Raw genomic sequence first — 18427 nt, 5'->3', positions numbered from 1 at the left:
TTGGATATTTTTGAAAAATTATGCTCCATAAATTATAAATTTGCACGTTAATTCGAGTCATGCAGTTGGCATTACAGTAAAATGCCATTTCATGGCTTTTTTGCACATTTTATACACCATTTCAAACATTAACACTTGGGAATTTCTTCAGATCACAGTTTGCAGTCTGTCACACTTCTCGTTTGGAAGATTTCATAAAAACGGAGCTGTCTAAATGCTTAGTTTGGCATCTAAAACTGATTCTGTTTAGGAATCACAGGTTCAGTTTAAAACCCTGACCTAAAAGGATCCAGATGTCAAAACAACAGTAGTATTGTTCTTTCCATTAATCTGTGGCTTCTGACAACAGTCAAATTGATCACGAGTTGGGAAAAAAAAATCTATAAGAAATAAAAAAAAAAACTAAACTTTAATTGAATGCTATTTTTTCTCTCTTGGAAATGACACTATCAAATCCCATACTTTTGCAGACTGCACATAAAACACCAGTTGTAAATACAGAAAGAATCAATGCCTACAGACTATTTTCTTGAAAGAGGTATTCAAAGGGGACACATAAAAAGACAGTGCAGTTTGCAAATAGCTCTCTAGCAATATGAGTTACTGTGGCAACCGAAAAGGCATCCAAGTAGAGTTATGCATTGGGAGAATTACCCGCACAGTTGGCCTGACTCTCTCTTTCAGTAATCAGAAGCCTGGGTTCTCCTAAGTATTGTTACTCAGCATGAAAAGATGCGTTTGATTACAAGGTAACGTTAATTTTGCCCCACAAATCCACCACATGAGAACAGAACATGTCTCTCTATAAGCACACAGGTCACATAAACGGTTAAATCGAAGAACAATTGTTTTAAATAAAAAGCTGAAACCACACTTTGCAAAGAGATGTCATACCTTTTCCCCAACTGTCCGAAATTAAGTCAGGCTAATTATTTCCTGGTTTGACTGGGATTAGTAAAGCTATTTCTATTTGCTAAATGTCAGAATAATGAGAGTATAAAACCAAAACTTTTGGGAAAATACAGAAGAAGATGACAGCTTTCAAAGCTTGTTTTGGATTAATTTACATTTAATTGAAATGGAGGCACCCCCTATGCAATTTTGCAGTTGACACTCAAGCATCTAACTTTAAAGATTATAAGAATAAAAAAAGACAGCATATCTGTCATTATTCTGACATTCTGCAAATAGAAGTAAGTTTGGTATCCAAAACTGACATAAAAGAGTAAATGTGCATTTTCATACAATGTATATTAATACTGGGTTCCAACTCTCTCTCAGCTAGTGAAAGTAAGGATAAATGTAAGTAAAAAGAAAAAAAAAAGATATCAGTATTTAGTGCAGCAACATATTTTTTTTATATGAACATGCATGTGTGGGTTGCGCTCACCTGATGCCATTTCTTTGATCAAAAGCGGGGATCATGGATGCCGGGTGCTCAGACATAAGAGCCACCAACAGCTGGAGCACATCGTGGATATTCTCATCCTACGTAGGAAAAAGAAAGCAAAGGTGAACAGGTGAGGCGGCAGCGGAGGAGGAGGGGAATAAAAAGAAAAAGCCCGGAGGGGAGAGATGAATAGAGGGCTAGGAGGACAAAGAGAGTTCCATGGGTGGGCATGGAGGGGGGATTGCGGAGGAGCAGGTGGTATTTCAGAGCAAGAATAGATATAATTGTTACAGAGGAGTACATTCTGTTCAGTCCATTGTTGCGCCATTTTTTATGCTGTCACCGCGCTGAAGCTGACTCACACTCCCGCTCGTTTAAGTGGACTATAAATTCAGCCCCCAGATTATTGCGCGTACTTTGCCACTAGCTCCACTCTGGCTCTCACCGTCTCCTTCTGAGTCCCCCCCTGTCTGACTCTAGTTTAATAAAGGAGAAAGCATCTGTACCTCGTGCATTGTCAACAAATAGTTGAGGATACTCTGCAGCTCGTCCTCCTTCACGCCTCGGTCCTAGCAAAGAAAAACAGATTCATGAAAACTCCTCAGTGATCTTCAATTGTTTCTACTTTTTATTAACCTAGGACGACTCGACACAGAAGAAGGAACAAAAGTCGATATGAACGCTCGCACGCATGCACACGATCAAACGCTGCAGCGCTTCATTGGCGTTGCTCAACTTTAATGCTATTTTCCACATATTTTAGATTAGGCCGCGAACTGCCCGGGAGGAGAAACAACGGAGAACATCAAAGAAGTAAAGTGATTTCCCACAGCTTAAACTATGCCATGAAGATAATCACATTTTCTCCCTCTACCTTCAATATGAGTTGTTTGAGGAAGAGGAGCATGAAGGCTCTCAGCGAGATGATCTCCTTCTGGGACGGCCGTGGTCCATCTGAGCAAAAAAAAAAAAGCACACAGACCCAAATGAAAAATTGCAATTTTCACCAACAACGGCACTTTAAATATGCTTGCAGCTGAGTTTGACTGAGCCCTTCTGTTTACTGACATTTAGTTTTATTAGGTTTCCTCGAGAGCTGGGGGGAAAACATTCTCATGCGCTCACTTTCTCTACATCAGGACTGTAAATCACTGTCATTAACTCCAGTGGCAATTTGGCAATCGAGATATTTTATGCTTGCACTAATCTAACTTATTAGAGCAACGGTGAAGTCATTTGCACAAAAAAAAAAAAAAAATGTGATTGATGGTTGAGTGATCCAAAGCAAACAAGCGGCGTAATCCACTGTGTCTACTTTGTAGCTCTGGCACTCCATCAGTTGTTTGCAGGAAGAGCGGGAGCTAAAAAAAAAAAACACAAAAGCATCTGACACAAACGGAACAAGGCGATTCATTTATCTGAAAGTCCATACCATCTTTGAATTCAGCTTTGTTCCCATCGTAACTCATTCGTTCAGCTCTAATATGCCATCCTTACCATTAAAACATGCTTTAACATATACAAAGAGTTGCGCACATTCATAACATTTGACAAGTCAAATGGTAAAAAAGCTAAAAGTTAGAAACAGGAGAGAAGTCACTGCTTCAAGAATGAGCGTTAGCAGCAACAAGAAGGCTACTGGATCACAGAAAACATTTTTTCTTGAGCCTTCAGGATTACCGTAAAGCTGCTATGGCTGAAAATGTTCGCAGTCTGTTTAAAGAGTTTGTCACAAGACAGAAATATTTCCAAGCGAGTAAATGCACTGAGACAGATGTCAGAGTTTGAAATGCTAACAATGCTAATAGTGCTTTTGCTACTAAAAGCTGACAGTAACTGTTAAAAAAATGTCCCCATCATATTTTCTTGACTTTATTTCACTAAAATAATGAACTTCCATTTTAGGTATCGGGTGCTACGCCTTTCAGTCTTCCATGAACACATGGTGCAATATTACCTCAGATCATATTCAGCTGATTTTGCTCATTTGATCTTTTAATGGTCTCACTTTTGCAGAGTTAAGCTTCAAATTCACCATCACTGTACATAATCCTAAACAAATTATATTTGCAAATAAACAAAAATCAACGATGAAGATTTCAAAATCTGCCTTCCCATTATCATTCTCAGAGGCTTTTTTTTCCATTTAATAGAAATCTGTAACTATTTATGATGTCTAACTTGTGTGCATTTGCGAGATGTACTTTTGTACACCACAAGAGAACAGAAACACCATTAAAAACGGTAGTTTGTTGCTGAACGAAACGTACCATATCCTCCTGCAAAACTAAAATTCCCTTAACCCTGTGCTGGTGAAAAAAAAAAAAAAAGAACTAGCAGAGAAAAGGGATGAAGAAGAATATCTGTGTGATTCTTTGCCATGCTTTGGTGCCCTTGAATCATACGAGTGTGTGTAGTCGCCTGAGCCGGTTCACCTGTTCTTCACAAAGCTAAAAACATGACACTGAAGCGCTCCTTTGTCATCCATCATCTTCACCTGTCAAGCTGTTCCATGGTGCTGGAAACGGTGACAGTGACCATCCATCATAGTTTATGTGCCCCGTATGTGAAAGCGAGTATATGCCTCAGTTTTAGGGCCTTGCATACAGAGAGGACATGAAAAAGGCTTAAAAGGGTCTAAATTGCTTCTCAGGGGAAAGTTTAATAACTGTATTTTATTCCTGGAAATTAATTTCCCTGCTTTCATAACTCCTAATCTGACTTAACAGTTTTGTGGCATAATTGTCACACAAAATTAGATTCTCTCTCTCTCTCTCTCTGACCCGGCAGGATGCTCTGGAGGGTCAAAGAGATGTATTTTCTTCACAGAGATTACATGTTCTGAGTATTAACCTGAGAAGGTATTAGCACAATTTTGCAAGAAAGGATGAGAGATTCACACCATATGCGCAGCCTTGAACTTTTTCATACATTTGTCAAAATGTATGGTAAACATAATAGAATGTATTTTACTCAGTTTTTTTTGTGAAAGACACAAAAATTCTGTAATTGGGAGCAGGTAAGTCATGTTGAACAGTCTGTTCAGTCAGTGTTTTTTTTTTTTTTTTGTAAGAGTCAAACCGCAAATCAGACTATTGCAAGAGAGTCGCTCATGTGATGCAAGTTGTGACTTCAGCCCCTGGATAATCAGTGAACACCGTCTTCTGACGTTGCATTTTCAGCACCCGTTGAGCCCAGCAAAGTAATGAAAAGGGGTGGGTGCCACATAACCAGAACTAGTGGAAAATCCAAATCACCGCATAGAGCCGAGTCAAGCCGCTATAGTGCAAAAAGGCCACTATAATAATAAGCATGACATTTTTACCAATTACTTTCAGCTACAAAAAAAAAAAAAAAAAAAAAAAAAATCAAGTTCTGTCGGGTTCAACAGAAAGCACCTGAGAACATGGGTTTAAGTCTGAACTTGAATATGCGTTGTCCTGAACTGCACGATTGTAGCTGTGAGTGTAAATTCACCATTATCCTGCTGAAAGTTGAACCTTCACGTCAGCCTCAAACCTTTTTACACCCTTTAAAGGGTGTTCCTCCAAAATTGCTCTGTATTTACAACTCTTACCAGCTTATTTTTTCCTGATGAAAAGAAGTCTTCCTAAAGCATTGTGTTGCTTCCAATGGTTCACTTTAAAAAGGCCAACTGGACTTATGGAAACTATGGCTGCACTAGAACCCATACATTATTCCCCTGGCACTTCACGGTTGTGTGTAACTTGTGATGGACCATTACCTTAATATTTCCAATAAATATAATAAAGTTTGTGATTGACAAAAAAATAAAAAAGCTCTGGGGGTAAATAATTTTGCAAAGCCCTGCATACAGTATATTAGCATTATTTAGTCTTTGTATGAACAAACAGCAAACCAGCTTGTGAGGCTTTGAAACTTTCCATCTATACATTCATTTTTAAATATCTAAATATGTTAATTCAATGTGCTAGAGAGGAGTACCTAGTGTAACATCCCATAATTAATTAGCTCCATATGCCCAGCAACATGAATGGACAATAAAAAAGTTTAAAAAAAACAGCCAAGAGAGAAAAGAGTCTCTCTGAATAAAGCCTGGGTTAAAGCTTTGTGAGAGATTGTCTGGCCAAACAGAACAAGATTTCATCATCGAAGGCTCTTAGAGAATCATTAAAGGATTCAGAATGTTTGCAGAAAAAGCTCCACGCAGGGCAAAGTTGAAAGTTAATGCTGAATGGCAGTGATCTCCAGCCCTCAGGCAGCTTCGCATTAAAAACAGATGAATCTGTGGTGGAAACGACTGAGAAATCTTTTCAGACAACATTGACATTTGCTAAAAGTTAAACTGCCGCTATTTCTGTTGGGTCTCATATCATTTAGAAGATCTGACAGTGTGAAGAGCACTGCAGTTTGATGAACAAAGGTCTGGAGTTCTGTTGGACAAGGACAGCAACACCTCAATATCTGCAAGTTTGTCGTGTAGGGGCATTTCTAAGCGGCATCAGTGATGACAGTGAGAAAGCATTATTGGAGAAAGCTCTTATTTGTCTCTTTGAGGAGGTGCTAGACTGACATCAAGCATGAAGTGGAAATCTTTTCACTTTCAAACCCACAAAAGTTAGTCTCTCGAGTTTCCAACTGCTAAGAGTTTTCCCAAACAAGCTGATGTAATACAGCGGTAAACATGATCTGTGCTAACACTTTTAGGATTTTGCAAGCACCAAAGTCAACATTTGCATTTACAGTTAAGGCCAGATCCTTAAATCTAAACATAAATTAGAGGAATATGTATAATGGGGTTTTAATTAATTATTTTAAGCATTTGTTGAAATAAGGGGCCTGACATGATTGTATAGAACACAACTCTAATGACTTACAAGTATGAATTTATTGGATTTTTGTAAAAATAACTTTTACAAAACATTTTATTGCATTTATTGGTTGAAGGCTTAAGAATCTGTTTTGACTTGATGAGGTGAACTCAGGGAAGAACAATTGTAGAAACTGCAACAAAGTGGGAATTTTTTTTAGCCATTTCTAAAAAAAAAAACAAAAAACTGTAAGTTCACCATCACTTTAGATACTTTATTTCACGTGAATGTTAAACCAGTTGGTCTTGGTATAAAAGAAGACCCATCCTTTCATCCTCAGATTAATAGAAAACTGGTTAGGATGTTTAGTAGCAAGTGAGCAGTCTTTTTTTGTTATTATCCAGAGTGAGAAGAGTTTTTACATTGCCATAGACGAAAAGGATAAAGTCCAAGAAATGTATTTAAGTTTATCATTAGCAGCCCCCCCAACACAGAGAAGACAAATACCTTTTAGAGATGTTTCACAGTGAGAGAAGTCTGATGTTCAACTATGTCAATAAGCCAAAAAGAATGTTTGAAGGATTTAAGATTAGTCTTTCTAATTTAAGAACCTTGTACCAATAATTAGAGTAACATAATGATGTTGGACTGCTTGTTGCTAGTTGAACTGGTGCATGGTGGATATACATTCAGCATTTGTTATGCACTCAAAAAGTACAAAAGAAAACTAATATAAGCACAATTGAGAAATAACTGTATTTTGTGCTTATGTTACCGCAGCCAAGAAGTGGCAAAAAGCCACATTGCCCAGGACAAAGCTCGCCACTGATGGCCAGAAAATGCGTTGTTTAAATACATGGCCTCTGAATTATGTGTTGTTTGTTGCTGCTTCTCGGTCAGAACCCCCTTGAAAAAGATGTTTTTAATCTCAATGGGGTTTTTTATTCTCATAAAAATAAAGGTTAAATAAAATTAAATGAAAATTATCCCAGTCATAACCATTATATTGTGCAACCCTAATGAGAATATTTAAGAATGTTGTACATATATCTACGTTATAAAGTGAACTAACCGTATGAGGAAGAAAACAATACTACATAAAAGCTATTCACAAAAACCCAAATTTATGCTAATTTGCTGTGGCCACTTTCTTCTAGCGCTAAATGGCAAGAAATTTAATTATCATATTGACTGAATTCTAACCTATTGGCAAGATTCAAAGCAAATGCCTGTACAAAAGGCATTTCCTTTTTATTACATTGCACTCATTCTGTTTATACCCGTAGGAGGGAATTGAATTATTTACAAAAAAAATGGAAAAGGTGCAAATTAATTTTGCGTTTCATGAAAGAAGCAAAGCCAGAGGAAACAAAAAAAAAACTGTAATACAACAAATGTTAATGTGCAACTTGGAATCAACCTCATTCCCTCAGACTGACACTCAGATGAATCCATTTTTATCCACAAAGCCTGCGGTGAGATCAAAACATCTTCCTATTACTATGTAAATTAGTGCATATCACGCTCTTACAGTACAGTCAAGTGTACGTGCATGTGGTCTGTCAAACCATAACTAGCAGCTTTTGCCTTTGAATGGCAGTGAGTATGTGTCTGAGGCTAATTGCTGCTGCGCTGTTATCAGCGCCCCTTTATGGGGCTAAATCCCAGCAGTCAAACGGCAATATCGCCAAACAGAAAAGGGAGCCAGACAGTCACTTGATTAGAAATTCCAAACGCTCCCTTGGATCTTCCCGTCAAATTTGTCTGTTGCCATGGTGACCCCGGATGCGCACTCACAGGCAGCCGCAGGTCCGGGGCGAGAAAGAGGTTGATTAAAGTGAGGGCGTGCTCTGACCTTTTTGATGCACCAGTTCGTAGCAACGGAAGAAGTTAAAACTGTCTTTTTCACATTTCTTTTTTAAACGAGTACAAAGAACAGCTACCCTCTCCTCACAGAAAGCATGAAAGGATACGTTAACAATTCACCACGTATAAAATATTTTTACAAAGGCTTCAGAGGAACATTTAGTCTATTCAGGACAATTCCCTTCATGTAAAAAAAAGATGAATGAATCATCTGCGTCTGAAAAAAAATTGTCATTCTCAGAAACACTGAATCATTTCTACCATTCCTTTATAAGCCGTTGTAGTCCAGGGAGGAGACAACCATATTTTCATGCATACGTTCATATGGAATTCTGTTAATAATCGATTCAAGAACATAGATCTGTTTCACAATGTGGAGAACTCAATGGGGCTCCACTACAAGAAACCTGGTGCAAAATGAAGCAAGTAAGTAGCAATTAAGGTTTTGCTAATCAACATCCTTTTTTTTTTGTATTCAAATTTCCAAAGTTCTGAGACATTTATTTATTTATTTTTTATTTTTTTAAATCATGATCCATGTATTAAAATGAAACTTAAATATCAATTAATTTATTTCTTTTGGGGTGTTTTTACACTATAACTTGCGAAAACCAGGAAAAACAAAAATAGGAAGGAAGGAATAAAACCAACCTTTGAGGGTTGCACGGGTTAAAAAGCACTAGAATAGTTTCTCACACCCTCCTACATACTGAATGATCACATTTTGACTCCTCATCCTCTTTTCTGTTTTACTGTGTGTTCAGGAGTTAGGCCCAGTGACTCATGTGACCTTAACAGCCCTATTATTAAACCTAATGGCCCTGTTAGTGTGATTATTGTGACCACAACTCATAAGCCTGATCCTTCAAACTCATGTTGAGAAGTGGAGTGCCTCCTAACATTTTAACATTTTTATTTTTCAGAGCATCACATCCGTGCAATTCTATACCACAGATTGTTAGGAGGTCCTCAATTTAATACACCTTCAAACAACGTTAAAAAAAGGACATCTCAAGAAAGGAGTTTTAAGCTGCTTTAACTTGGTTTAACGAATGAATTAACATTAGATGCATGACTGCTGTGCTGCCGTCTCACAAAACTGACATGCATGGAAATTAATTAAATAAAAAATAACATCAAAGAGGGATATAAAAACTTGCACCAGATCAAGTTCTGAGGAGGGTCATTATAACTGCGTATTTTGACCTATGACTTCATAGTGGCATGAATCATGGCTTGACGATCAACAGAGTCATACTCTGGCTAAAAGGTTGAGCTGCTGCTGAATTGTAATCCTCAGGAGAAAAAGTCTGACTGGGTGAACACGTTTCAGAATCTGTCCAAAACCATCCATCCATAGTGTTCATCCTGCTTTTGAACATTGTACATACGGTGTTTTGTAGTTTTTAATAGTAATAGAAATGTTATAAAAATAATTTTTTTAACTTACAGTGGTGGTTGTGGCATGATGGATGATACATTGAGTGAGCCTCTCCTTCTTCTCACCCTTTGATGAAATAAACACCCACTTCTCCAAAAACGAGCTAACTGGATTCATTGTATATTATTTTTGTTTTACCAAAAATAAAATTTCAATAAATGTGATATTTAGAGATATACAGTACCTGTAAACTAGATATCCATTTAGATATAGATATGGACATAGATTTATATCTGAAGGTGAAGCTAAAGCAAGATAAATGTAAGCAAATAGAATAAAGATCTGATAAATCTCCACTTGATTACTCTAAATATGTTTTAAAAGAATCTCTGTTCGGTGAAGAATCTTTTAAAATATTGAAATGAGATGATGGGTTCGCTGTCGTTCAGGAAAAATATTTCAACATGCAACATGCCAAATCGCTCAACTGAAGACGGCTTGAGGTTAAGGCGGTAGTACAGAAGGATCACGTCATGTCCCACTTGACCCAGTGTTAGGTTTAAGTTGTGAACATACCGAGCCCTTTGGGGGTGATTCCGCTGCACTCCAGAGGGTTTATAGCCCAGTAGTAGTACTTCAGAGTGTGCATCAGCTGCAGGACGGTGCCGACGCGGCGAATGGTGGTGTAGATGGTGGCGGTGCCGATGAACTCTGACGACAGGTACGTGTAGAGGGACAGCTGGACCTGTGTAGGAGCAAACAGTCCATTCATGTAGCACACATCGATACACTGAGACCAACAGAAGCTGCTGGATGATTGAATTAGCAGTTTACTACGGCGAAAGAAAATTGCAATTTAACTGTACAAAGACAGACACGAAAAACAACAACCGCTTTCTTTATGCTTTAATATTTCAGGGTCTGAAATTACGCTTCCGTCCAAGGAGCTACTTCCAATTCCTGACATTTAAGAGGGAGCCTCTCTCTTATTACATATTTGCTCCTTCATCTCTTCCTTCTGTTCCCTTTCGCCCTCTCCTAATATTCCTTCAGCCGATCCTCGACGCACATTGGCTGAGTTGAGACGGCTCACAAACGTCTGAGCTCATTAAAGCAGCCACCATGCTGAGGGCCGGCCTTAACAAGGTAGCTCTATTTAAGCGGATGAAATTAACGCCGGGCCACGGCCTGACCACATCACATCAGAGATCATCTAGGCTGGGGAGTGGACTCAGCTGCCTTAAAAAGGCCTTCAATGCAATACTTCATATTACATTACACACACTCAGCTGTTTAATCTGCAGATATTTTGCACAGGAAAACAACATTTCTGATTTTCTTTTGTGCATTGCTGCAACAAAAATAATTGGTTTTCTTCAGCAGGACACTGTTTAACAGTAATCAAGCTTTTTGGAGACATGATGAGAAACTTCTTCCTGTGTTTCATTAAGCCCCAAGTACTACGACGGTTAATCTTGGCATTAATCAGGGTAGCAATGACACCTTGAGAGGAAGAAAATATTAAAGCTCAGTGGGAGGTAGAACAGAGGTAAGATTTGACAATTACAATTTGTGTGTGTGTGTGTGTGTGTGTGTGTGTGTATGTGCGTGTATTTGGTCTTGCTTTTTTACATTTCTGATGCCAGCCTTGTTCTCATTAATTTCTTTTGCTTAATTTCTTCACTGGCACTTGAATGAAGGGAGAAAAAAACAACAAGATAATTCACTTTGATCCGCTTTGTGTTGACAACTAGGATCAATAAAAGAAACCCAGTGTTGGATTCTGTGTTTCTCCCAAACAACATTAACTAATCGTATTTTGTCTCTTCCGTTTTTGCTCCAGCTTGCCCTGGAGTGCAGCTCGACTGCAAGATCACCTCTTAGGGTCAGGGAGAAGTTTTGCGAACTGCGGAGGCATGAGCCAGCGAGCCCTGTGGGAATGCCATGGTTTCTCACATCTATTTCAGAGAGAGAATAAGAAAAGAGGAGCTCCACATCCCCTCTCTTCTCCTGGGGTCTTTTCAAATGTCACATTTCCTATTTGTTTCCCTCGCTTGCATGTTCTGTCCTTTAACAGGACGGAGAGCCGGCCCCTCCCTGCACCTCCTCCGAGCTCATTTATTAAATTACTGTAAAGGGTAATGGCCGCTGAGATGTCAGTTCGGCGTTTCCTCTTTGTTTGTTTCAAGCACAATCTCAGTCAAAACATCACAGGAAAGAGGATTAAAAACTAATTTGTTGCTATGTTAATTTCTGTCTCTCTGTCATCAGTTTAGTAATCTCTGTTCCATTTTTGAGGCAAAGTACTTGGGGAGATGCATACAAAGACAAACAGACCTTGGCAGGTGTATGTATCCAGATGGCAGCGTTGAAGAGGACATGGTCACAGAGCTGTTTGAGGAGTGGCGCCCCATGAGGTAAACCGTCCAGATACTTTGCGAAAGACAGGAACTGCTCAAGGACTGCCCTGGTGATGTGAATCCGAGACGACTGCAGGAAGAAGGGCAAGTATGAGAAGTGGCTTAATTAAGCAAAGATGGAAGTAAGCAAACAAAGTCTATTTTCACAATCAACGAATGCAATGCTATGCATTCGTATATACCGTATAAACAGTGCCTTGCATAAGCCCAGTCCATTGAATCTTTCACATTTAGCCAAATTACAATCTCAAACTGGATTTTCCTGTCTGAAATAGTTATTAGATTCCCTATGAATCAATACTTTGTATAGCTGCTTTTTGCTTCAGTCATAGCCGTCCATCCTTGGGGTGCATCTCTACCAGCTTCAAACATCTAAGAATGAAAAAATTCTCCACCCCCCTTTGCAAAACAGCTCCAGCTTAGTCAGATTGAATGGGGAGCATCATATCTTCAAGTTTTGCTACAGATTCTAAGATGTGTTTAGGTTTGGACTTTGACTGGGTCGTTTTACAATTTTTGGATTATTTGTAAAAAAACAACAAAAAAAGAAGAAATCTGAAATTTGCACTTGTGAAAAAGAAGGAATTCACATTTTTGTAATGTGTCAAGGTATTCAAAAGATCAAGGGTATGAATACTTTCCATAAGCAATTACCATTCCCGATAATGTTTTAGAGGCAGACTATTATGGAAAAGAATCACTGTTATATCATTGCAAAGGTTCAGGTATTTTTTACCGTTTTTTCTTTTTTTTTCACAATATTACTTTCATCTACCAGTGGAAAAAGCAAAATAAGCATGAGTTTATTTTTATTCAGGATAAAAGGCTAATAATGAAGAGCTATTTGTGGAACCTTCAAGAATCTTAATGAATAAAGAGGGGGTCGCAGTCAAAACCAAGGCTTCTCTTCTTATCAACAGAAAAAACAAACAAACACGACTTGAAACCGAAGGAGGCCGCCGCACTGACCTTCTCCAGCAGGTACCCAATCACCAGAAAGCCCTTGCCTCCCAGCATTTGTTCCTGCATGGCCACTGAGCTTTTCAACAGCTCCACCAGGAACGCCAGCAGAGTCGCACTGCAACGTATAACACATTGAAGAGTTTAAATGCGTTTTCTACTGCAGCGAGTGGAGCAAACATGATCCATGTTCCCATCATAACTTATTTTTAATGCGCAGCTGTATTTTCTCCCTTATCTCCATCCTCCTGATGATATTAAATAAATAATCCGTCTGCAGCTGACATGATGTTGAGATGGTGCCTGATAAAGTAACAGCATTAAAGACCACATGATGCAGTGCTATCAGGAAGATCTTAAAGTCAGAGGAGGACAGATAGTTTGGAAAATAAATCATTGTCCTCTGAGGAAAAAGTGTCTCTCCTGTTGCCCTTTCAAACTAATATTCCACACTTGCCTCCAGCACATCTGTCCAATATCAGACTTCATATGAACATAAGGTTCAATTTGCACTTTTTTTTTTTTGTTAATGACTCACCAGACTGTGGTGTCCACACTGCTGTCATTGAGCTGCTTGTAATCCAGCTGAGCGAAGAGTGGAAACAGGACCTGGATGCCTCCTATAGAGTGGATGGCACTGTGGATGGAGTGGGTAACAATTGCCTTCACGTCCTGTAGGACAAAAGAGCAGTTAGCTTCACGAGCGTAAGACACAGGGACGTAAAGGTGAACAAAACAAGCCTAACTTGCCGCAGACATGTACCGTTACAGCTACAGTTCTGGTTCTTCAAAATAAAAGAACTTCCTCTCACCTGGAAACATGCTCACTGTTCTTCCATTACCAAATTAAATCATCAGACCATGTCTGATATTAAATTTTATTTGTTGATTTGAAACAACAACAAAGAATAATTCCGAATTAAAAAAAAAAAAAATCACAGCACCATGTAGTCAAGGACTGGACCATTTAAACACAGGAGTTAATACTGTCATTTAAAGAAACTGTCATTCTTCAAAATGAAAGAACTTCTTATCTGAAGCTCTTTTGGAAATTTAACATTTACAGGTGTTTAACATCTTTGGGTTCCGTTATCCTAATATTTAGCTTCTTCCATACATTCTCTATCAGGTTTTGTCGGGATGCAGGGCTGACCACTCCAAAATGTCCATACAACTTATAGTCAGAAGAAACATATTGGTAAAACTACCTGTTGTATGATCACATCTTTTTTCTTTAAACAAATAATGATAATCTGACTTAGCAAGAGATGACCCCATTTATGTTTGCTGGTTGTGGTCTCTTACACAGACCCTGTATGACATCTTTCCAATATACTGCAGGTTAATTTGTAGAAGAAGAAAAAAAATATATCTCTAAGAACATATCCTAAATCCACATTTTATTTAAAAAGAATTTGAACCATATTAAACCTGATAACCCAAAACAATAAAAGATACTAACACTACAATTTGCTTCCATATAGTGCAGGGTGTATTTTTCTATCCATAACATTTAATATATACTTTTTAAAGAAAACCACCTAACTGCTGTTAGAAGACCAAAATAAACACTACAGCTTTTGCACAAATGCTCCTGAAGTGGCAGTGAGTCAGCCTGTGTCACAGGGGCCTGATAATCAAACTGACATGCTGGTTTATTTTGCTTCATTCATGCTTTTTTTACACTTTCCGAACCAACCAAGAAGGAGTAGGCTTCCTTTCTACAGGATATAGCTCAAACTGACCTGCAGCATGAGTGCATGCGGTGAATGGACAAAGATGGAGGGGTTTTCCCTGGGCGATGACTCCAGGCAGAGCTGGGCGTCCGTCGCCTTGGCGTTGTAGGTGAAGGAGATAGAGCTGGCCAGCTTGCCGTCATACAACACCTGCTTGTGGTGCTCAGCCAGGTGGATGTCGCTCTCCGACTTGAACTTGAAAGTGCTCTGCGGAGACGGACATAATAAGAAAAGCTTGAAAAAAAAAAGAGAAAAACTCGAAATCAGGGAGACAAATGAGTTGTCAGGAGACGAGATAAGTGCGGGTGCGTTTCTGCGTGTACAAGTTCAACACCCAAAATGGAGTCTGCTTAATTGCAGCCAGAGCCTCGTGTAAACAACACAGCATTATCTTAATGAACACAGTGCTAACCCGGGCACTAATTCAATTAGCACAGAATAAGAGGCAGAGCGGGGGAGCGCGTGTGTGGGAAAGAAGCACTCAGGGATCCAGATTTATCTCTTTGTAGTCAGTCAAGATGACAACCCACAAAAAGATCAACACATTTGTAATCCAGTCCCAATATGTTAAATTATGTTTATGCTAACCTTGGCCAAGATTCTGAGCTTCTATAACAGAGGTTATACGGCTTAAACATGTTTATACATATATTGCTTTTTAGTTGAAATTACCTTACAGGTAGCAGTTTATGTTTGCCCATTTCTATCTATTTATGTTTGCAGAGGCCTGTGAGTTCATGCATCCTGTGGCAGTACTAGTGCCTTTACACATATGAAGCCCTGTAGATAAAAAGGCTCATGAGTTGCACTGTAACCCTTTGCAGCAGCTCCAGGCGGGAGGATGTTCTCCCTCTTCCAGCAGCTGAGTCTCCTGGTGCCTTCCTCAGCCTGACTGCACAGGAAAGCCCAAGGCTGCTGAGATCTCCAGGCCCACGTTGTTCTGAACCTTTCATCCGAGGTCTAGTGTGAGAGTTGAGCCCTAAGCAGACTGCATGCAGCAGTAAATGTAACACTCTTATCCTCATCCAAGCAGACTTTCAAAACTTACACACACATTTGCACCCCCTTAGCAGCATCTGCAAGAGCAATTAGAGATAGTTGCAGGAGCCTAAGTTAACATTAACAGATTCACAAACAGGATGCTTCAACTTTTATATTAAAAAGGTGTGTTAAGGAGACTAACCATTAAAGATTACCAACAAGGCCATGGTAAAATGCAGTGGTAATCCATCACAAAAACAAATAAAGTGCTCTTCGGCTTAATTCGAAGGTTAGTGGGCAGACAGAAAAAAAACTGAATAGCCTGAATGTAAAATTAATACACTTATTAAGATGCACATATTTTGCAGAGTAAGCCCATTTGCTGTGCAGCACTTATGAAATTTGTGCAGTTGTGGCCCTGTAAAATAGGCTTGTATTTATGATACCATGCGGAATTAGAGAGACGGAAAGGTGAATGTGTAAAAGAGCTTTGCTGACTCTTTAAAGGCTTAAGGACGCCACAGAGGACTTAAGAAGATAGTAGGAGCATGCAAGAAAGGTAATTTTTTTTTTAAACATGTGAAGTTCTACAGAGCAGAGATTAAAGACATACGGTCCCAAACACACAGAGGAACGAATGTGACAACTGCCACCTTTTTCTGCACCTGACAGCTGCAGCTATGGTACAGCAGTGATATCAACACACACAAACACACACAAGCGTTTGATCCATTCAATTCAGGCAGCCGCGCCACACTGTTTGCAGAAAATAGGCCAAAAGCTGTAAATAAGCTTTCCAGCATATGACTGAAATGTACAAGTTCACTTGGACTTTAACCATTAAAGATTACTGCGAGAGCAATTGGACTTTCTTCAAATTACTGCTTAGATAAATGCAAATGTAGACTTACAACAGATGCCACAGAATTTTATTTCATGTTGATTCAAAATTTGCAATAATTTCATACTGTGTCAGGTCTCCCATGAACAGCACATTCTTGTCTGTGTGGGGAAAAAAACACAGAGCAGCCCACCAGTCATTATAAAACCATCTTACTCAAAGAAAAGTGCCAGGTTTGCAAGACAGGAGACGTTTTTCATGAAACTTTGTCAGGACCAACTGAAATGCATCTAAATACGTTTTGTGCCAAATTTCAAATATTTTGATAACCGCAACATGATAAAGAACAGGAAGACATCAAAAATGTCAAGAATAATTTTACTAATTGTGTACAGCATAGATACGGATTTTTAGAGATGAGACCAATAATTATTTTAATTGAGTTAGCAAGAACAAGAAAAAAGGTTCTTTCTGGCTAGAACCTTTCATACTTTCTAGAAGTCCTTATAGACTACTGCAGCATTTGTCTGTGTCAGAACCACACCCACTTAACATTTCTGACCAATCACACAAGAGCTGATGAACACCACACAAGAAAAAAGCTGTCTAGAACCAGGCGCTAATAAAGACCAAACCAGGCCTTCAAGAATAAAAAAAAATAAATCATTGTTCTGTTCTTGTCTGCCTGGTTTAGGTTATATGCAAGCTTAATTCATTAAAATATTGATTACATCTGCAGAATTTTGATTGAACAAATAGTTTTTTCGTAGGATAATGACCAGGTTTTACACATTGTAGGTTGTTTTTAATCTGTGTAACTAAAAAATATATTTTGCTGCATAATTGCTAAGAATGTGATCCACATACACAAACTCTGCCACTATAAATGTTGTTGGTATATGTAAAATATTGTTGTTGTTTTTTCTGGAAGCATTTTTAAGTATTTATTTTACTTGCTCTTCATCCCCACTTTTACCATTTCTATCTAACATACTGCCCCCTCCCCAACCTGTTGCTGAGCAATTCCAGCTGCGCCTACATATTCCCTTGTTTACAGCTCTGTTGTTTGAAAAGTCAGTGTCACTCAATGTCTAAATGCAACAAAACATCTGAACTCATATAAATATAATATAGGTATACACACAGACTGGATGGCTTCAGTAATCATGCAGTGGCCAGATTGTTGGCGCTGCTTTAGTGAGAACATCTGGAGTCTTGATGAAGACAGCAACCAGCGGCGCTTTCAACAACACGAGTTGCGGAGCACAAACCAAACAAACCCACACACACGATTTCATAAACACAGAGAAAAAGATAGAACAGCTCAGGAGCTTTCCTTTAGCTATAGCCCACACAGGAAAACAAGATGTTATGCTCCATTTTCTTGTGTCATTAGTGGAGCGTGGGGGCCTTAAACTGCACACGCAGACATTCAGCTCAACATAGTGTGTCGGCCATCATAAGCCGCCACAAATTTGAAGACCACGGGCCTCCTCGCTGAGCTGAAGGCTTGTTCAGCAGAGCAAACTGTCTGTCTGGCTGCTCATTACTGAGCAGTAACACTGACAACGGCCGAGGCCAAGAGGATACATACAGTACAGCTGCGAGGGTTACACGCTGTACTTTGAAGATCCAGCTCTCCTGAAGATGAACTAAGCGACACGTAAAGAGCACCTTGTCATAAACATGCATCATTTGTGTTGAACCAAGATAACAATAAGTGGCCTACATTAAGAAAGGAAACTAGGCGACACAAACTGAGTCTCACTGTTATCATTCTTGAACCAGTTGGGGAAAAAAAACCCACGCACTCATCATTACTGTACCAGCACGGAGGCCCTGCGTCTTTGAAACAACCGAGCTATTTGATGGTCTCTTCTGGGCATCTGAGAAGGCCATTCTGCACCACGCAGAGAGGCAATCATCTAACTGATCAGCCTCGGGAAGCTCTGGGCTGTGACAGAGTGCAAAATCAGTATTCATAGAGTAAAAAAAAAAAAAAAAAAAAAAACCAACAGGGAGAGAATGTAAGCATTGGAGGGAAGAAAGAGGGGGTCCT

At 39.1% G+C, this 18427-nt stretch overlaps 1 protein-coding gene across 4 annotated transcripts in view; it reads right to left on the bottom strand.

Moving 5' to 3' along the window:
* nbeaa (neurobeachin a) overlaps nucleotides 1-18427 on the bottom strand; it is a 123800-nt gene that overhangs the window by 41483 nt on the left and 63890 nt on the right. For all 4 annotated transcript variants that reach the window (XM_015038910.1, XM_015038911.1, XM_015038913.1 and 1 more), the window contains exons 9-16: nucleotides 14556-14753; nucleotides 13349-13482; nucleotides 12820-12928; nucleotides 11768-11920; nucleotides 10007-10175; nucleotides 2265-2344; nucleotides 1897-1959; nucleotides 1391-1488 (exon numbers count right to left, since the gene is read on the bottom strand). In XM_015038910.1, coding sequence (XP_014894396.1) covers nucleotides 1391-1488; nucleotides 1897-1959; nucleotides 2265-2344; nucleotides 10007-10175; nucleotides 11768-11920; nucleotides 12820-12928; nucleotides 13349-13482; nucleotides 14556-14753 — 1004 coding nt within the window. The remainder of the gene's footprint in view (nucleotides 1-1390; nucleotides 1489-1896; nucleotides 1960-2264; nucleotides 2345-10006; nucleotides 10176-11767; nucleotides 11921-12819; nucleotides 12929-13348; nucleotides 13483-14555; nucleotides 14754-18427) is intronic.

This window comes from Poecilia latipinna, unplaced genomic scaffold (assembly GCF_001443285.1).
Source record: "Poecilia latipinna isolate Pla-1442-1.1 unplaced genomic scaffold, P_latipinna-1.0 Scaffold457, whole genome shotgun sequence".
Classification (NCBI taxonomy): domain Eukaryota; kingdom Metazoa; phylum Chordata; class Actinopteri; order Cyprinodontiformes; family Poeciliidae; genus Poecilia; species Poecilia latipinna.
Note: the sequence above shows the minus strand (reverse complement) of the source record. Positions and strands in the feature narration are given on the sequence as shown.